At 33.9% G+C, this 5,096-nt stretch overlaps 1 protein-coding gene across 1 annotated transcript; it reads right to left on the reverse strand.

Moving 5' to 3' along the window:
- Nucleotides 1-710: 710 nt before the first annotated feature.
- On the reverse strand, nucleotides 711-1,252 carry LOC149208828 (short-chain dehydrogenase/reductase 2-like). The gene is made up of 2 exons (XM_089398435.1): nucleotides 1,151-1,252; nucleotides 711-1,112 (listed from the first exon to the last, which is right to left on the reverse strand). The coding sequence occupies exons 1-2, from the start codon at nucleotides 1,250-1,252 to the stop codon at nucleotides 711-713; spliced, it is 504 nt and encodes a 167-aa protein (XP_089254561.1).
- Between the last annotated feature and the right edge of the window lie 3,844 nt (nucleotides 1,253-5,096).

A 5,096-nucleotide genomic window follows, 5' to 3' on the forward strand; every position in this document is an offset into this window, starting at 1 on the left:
TTCATGCAAGAAACGCTTGAACTCCGGATCCATCTTTCGCTCCAAAATATCATTCTGGGGGGCGAAGATCGTGACATTGTTGCTACCAACGACCTCTTCCAGGGTCTTGAGGAGCAACGCTTTCTCTACTAGCTCCGCCAGCTAGGTGTAATGGGAGTCCAGCAGAGCCACGAGCACCGAATTGGAGCTAATAGCTACCTGAGAATTAGAAGAATTTGATAGCAACCCAACTTTCTACAACGCGATGGCATCGGAGGCTACAATGAACAGAACCAGAAACGTGACACAGAGAATCGATCTCGGACTCTGGTAATCCATGGTCTAAACACTTTGGCCGCTAGATAGTGGCAGATCTGTGATATAAAGTCGAAGAAAAGTTGGAAATACAATCTCACACCGCGTACTATAGATGAGCACAAATTGGATGGCTGGCTGGCTGGCTAATGGCTGATGGCTACCTGAATCACTGGCCGCAATCACAAGTCCATGTACTCAAAAATCTTAGTAGTGGTATCGTAGTCCTAGTTCCACTTGTTACTGGCATCATGATTGACACTATATCGTTCCAATAAATCAGGTTTTTGAATGATTCGCGGCCTGGGATATTGAGATCATGCAGGGAGAGATCACAAGAAATCAGATAAAGATAGGATAACATTTAATTGAAACAGAAAGGCTGATTTTTTTGGAGGATTTTTCTCTGACCAAGTTTAATGGATGCGTAAAAACTGAGGGCAGTTGAAACAACCATAAAATAATTTGCAATAGACAGGTCTCTTCACGTAATTTATATCCACACATGCATTTGCTGTAGTGTAATATTCACTGAAACCTTCTATGAAAGATCGGTTGGCTAATAGCCCTAGGCGACTGATGCCCCAACTCTCCCATAAATCCCAATCTATCTTCGCTCCAATCACTCCAAAATTATTAATCAGAATATCGATGCCGCCGAATTTGTTTTTGATCCAATCGGCCAACAGCAAAACACTTTGATCGCTCTGCACATCCAGCTGGTGGAAATGAACATTTGGGTATCCTTCATCAACAATAGATTTTGCAATGGCCAAGCCATGGGCATTGTTACGGGCAGTCAGAACAACAATGAGACCCTATTTTGCCAGATGACGAACAGTCTCCAAGCCAATACCCCTGCTCGAGCCGGCCACCACAGCCACTGTATTCTCCGTCCACCATTTTCTTGATCCGACCCATTATAATCCTCCACGGAAGCTAAAGGCGCTGCCTCCATAGCCATAAGTAACCTTGTAACCGCGTCAGGACCTTTAGTGCTTGGCTTTGGCAGGTTCCAACACTCAACTTTATGGTAAAAAAAACTACAAGAAAAAGAATTTAATCCTATACTTATTTTTTTTTTAATTTTATGTTGCTGTTGTTTTTTTTTTTTTTTAAATTAAAATCTCTAAAAGAAATTAATTTTTTTTTATTGTTTTTTATTATTATTAAGAAAAATGATTTTTTTTAAATTTGATTTATCTTCTAATGTTTTTTTTCCAACTAAAAAAAAGAAAAATTGATTTATTTTGTTTTTTTTTTAAATTAGTAAACCAATTTTTTTTTTTTTTTTTTGTGTTTAAACTAAAAATAAAATAAAAAAAATTCTATTCCTAATTTGTTTATGTTACTAGAAAAATAAATAAATAAATAAAAATAAAAAGAAATTAAATTTTTTCCTAAGAATTTTTATGTTAAAATCAAAATCTTGTCTTTTTTTTTTTTTTTTTTTAAATTGAATTTATTCTATTTTTTTTTAATTTTTATATTGTTGTAAAATCATTTTTTTTAGAATTTAAATTTTATTCTAATCCTAAAACAATATGGAAAATTTATTGATTTAGGATGAAAATTTTTTAGCAAATGGAGACAACTATATTGCAAACCCTGAAAACATTTATAAACATTCTACTTTCTGATCCTCGAGATTGTGTGAAAACACAGGAGGAGAGCATACTTATTCGAAACATAAAATATGATCCTACCTACTCTATGCTAATTGAAAATTACAAACTATTATGTGTAATTAAATTTCCAGTGTAACCATTCACGCAATAGTAGTAAAAATATATTCATTTTCAATTTCCCAATTTTAAAATGAAAACATACAAGGATGATCGAATCTAGTTTTTGTGAATGTGATTTAATGAAATAAAAACAAAATTGATCTAACCTCGTACTTGTTTGAAACCATCGAAACCACTTGTCGATAAGGCTTTCATAGGCGTGATTTCCACTCTGATTCAGATCATGCTGCAACTTCTCTTTGTCCTCCTCATTCTCCTGTTCAAATAATTGTTCATCATTAGATATACAAGATGATTCTTCAAATGTTAATTCATTTTTTTCTTCTAGAGGAGTAGTTAAGCTTTTGGCTACTGTCAAGATCTCTTCTTCGCAAGAAGAGGAGATCCTGACACTTGCTAGGATCTGAGCGAGTTGTTCCAAACTTATACTCATCATTTTTATTGTGTTTTTGTTTTCTTTTTTAGTGAATGGGGGGTTTTTGATTTGTGTTCTATTTCTATGTTTTCTGTATGAGAATAAACTTAAATGAAAATTCCTAAATGCAACTAACCCTAAATGATCCTAAATACAAATTCTTCCTAAACAATCTTCCTAACTAGCTTACATTTAAGTTTGCTTCCCCGACAACGGCACCAAAATGTTGGGCGATTTAGTTGTCTGCTAAATCCCTGTCATTTAATTTATAAATCTGGGGTATCGTAAACTTAGAAGCAAACCAAAATATATGGGACCTTAGATGAAACATGTGTAGGAAGTTTGTTTAGAATGGAAATGCATACTACAAATCTAAACTATCGGATCTATTTTATGAAAGCATAAAAAATGTTTGATCAATGGAATTATTTTACTTTAGAAGATAGAGAAGAGTCTCTTGTTCAAGAGTCCTAATTGTCCTTCTACAATCTTCCTATAATAACATTACCAAACACCTAAGAAAGCAAGAAAGAAAGCATATAAATGGAAGCAAGTAAATATTGTTTTCAGTTCAATTCTTAGCTCATGGAGAAGAGTCTCCTAACTTAGGAGGACTTGATTGCCCTTCTCACATAAAAACTATATACTGAAAGGGAATCAATATTCACATATAAATGTAATCTAGGAAAGCATATGAGAAAGTAAATCTTATTTCAATTTAATCTAGCCCATGGAGAAGAGACTCCTAACTTAGGAGTTCCTGGTTGTCCTTCTCACATCAAAACTAGCTACTGAAAGGAGATCAACCTTCACACAACAAAACATGGCCATAAAATGAATTCATATTGAAATTATCTACAAGTATTTACAAGAAAGAAATAAGATGAACATCATAATTAAAATTAGTATATTCACAACATTACTTTACAACAAAGTGCATTTATCTCAGTATGGGGATCCTTCCATTCCTCAATGAGCACACATGAACAACTATCACACCTTAAGAATCAAACAACGCTCATAACTCATGATTTGGAGAAAGTGGTATTATTCATGTTGAATGAACATAAATCTAATGCTAGTGAATAACTGATAATTGTTTTCTCTCCCTCCTCCTTTCTTTGAAGGATGCTCCTCTTATTTATACATGAATTAGGGATATCTACTCAATAAATGTAGATCCCTTAAATATCTACTAGACCCATACTTGTCTCAACTTATCCCTAAATACTAGATACAAATCCCATGACACATCAAAATCTCCATGATCTTTCTCCTTGGAATATGGTCCACCTCTTGAGTTGAAATTCGAATTTTATCTTGGGAGGCCACATAAGGGTGCCTTGGAAACTTCCAAATGATCTACACATGTCATCAAACTCAAGCCACTTTTAGGTATACGCAAATACATGTTATTTCTCTAACTTTTAATCATAAATTCACTCTAAATACATGAAATTAATAACTTTGGAAAATGAAAATATAAACTCATATGGTAATGGAAATATAGGGTTATGTAATGATAATATGATGAAATGAGGTGACAAAATGAGGATAAAGGTGAAAATGGAGTGAAAATTGATGTTAATTTGGCGGCCCAACAGGATCCTTGCCATCAAACTTTCTCATATCGATCTTTGGAACATGGTGGGTCTTCAATCCACCGTTAGAGTCTATGAAATCATGATTAATATTTCTTTTGTTCTCATCATGAGTTTCCTTTACTACCCTTTCACCATTAGTGAGAATTTCTTGTAGCAAATTTGTCAAATATGTCTTCAAATCTTCCATGTTGCCTTTTATGTTTTCTTATATACCATCCATCTTATCTTCCATGCATGTCTTCAAATATTCCATGTTGCATTTAATTTTTTATTCTATACCATCAATCTTAGCTTGCACACCTTTCTTTAAAGAATCCATCTTAGCTTCCACAAATTTCTTTAAAATATCTATCTTAGCTTCTGTTCTTTTTGTGACAATGAATTTTGTCGCAATTGGTCTCATAATTTTGATATATCATGTTGCATTTCTTCCTCGTCTTCATGAGTAATGCTAGAGATTTCAGTTTGCTTACTAGGTGTTTCCATTTTATTTATTCGGGGCATCAATTAATAATTGTAATGCTTCATTATGCCCCTTGAATTCCTTCAAACTAATTTTTCAAACCAAGCTTATGCAAAATTTTAAAAAAACTACACACCATTTTTCACTTTCTAGGAGCTCAATATTGAAGCTGTTGTATTCCAAGGTCTAAAATTGCATCTTACGGTAGCCCTCTGAGACCTATTTCCAACCCCTCAAGGCTGATCAATATTGGATTCTACAAGGAAGAGTTATGCCAAATAGCCCACGATAACCTGATTATAGACTTGTTCAGTGGAGCAAACTTGTACGAAGTGCCATGTGTCACTGTTTTAGCCTTAGGACCTAAAACCAATTCAAAGAAAACTACAATCCATCCTCTTTTTGTAATATTTTAATAAATTTCAATCTGATGCTCAAAGAGAAAGTTATGATGATTTTCCCCAGGTCACCTGTTTGCGATATAATTCGGGAGCTTGCAAAAACTCTGCCTTCCTTGGATCATATCTTAGAAAACATAGCGAGACAAGATCAAAAATTTGGACTCGAGGTTC

This window comes from Pinus tabuliformis, chromosome 1_2 (genome assembly GCF_031772625.1).
Source record: "Pinus tabuliformis cultivar Carrire ecotype Pingquan chromosome 1_2, CPIR1, whole genome shotgun sequence".
Lineage (NCBI taxonomy): Eukaryota > Viridiplantae > Streptophyta > Pinopsida > Pinales > Pinaceae > Pinus > Pinus tabuliformis.

Excerpts from the sequence above, each read along its gene's own strand:
- LOC149208828 (XM_089398435.1), bottom strand. The coding sequence starts at position 1,252 with ATGGAGGCAGCGCCTTTAGCTTCCGTGGAGGATTATAATGGGTCGGAT. Across the intron at positions 1,113-1,150 it reads GGTGGCCGGCTCGAGCAGGG|GGTCTCATTGTTGTTCTGAC; the intron begins GTATTGGCTTGG and ends CTGGCAAAATAG.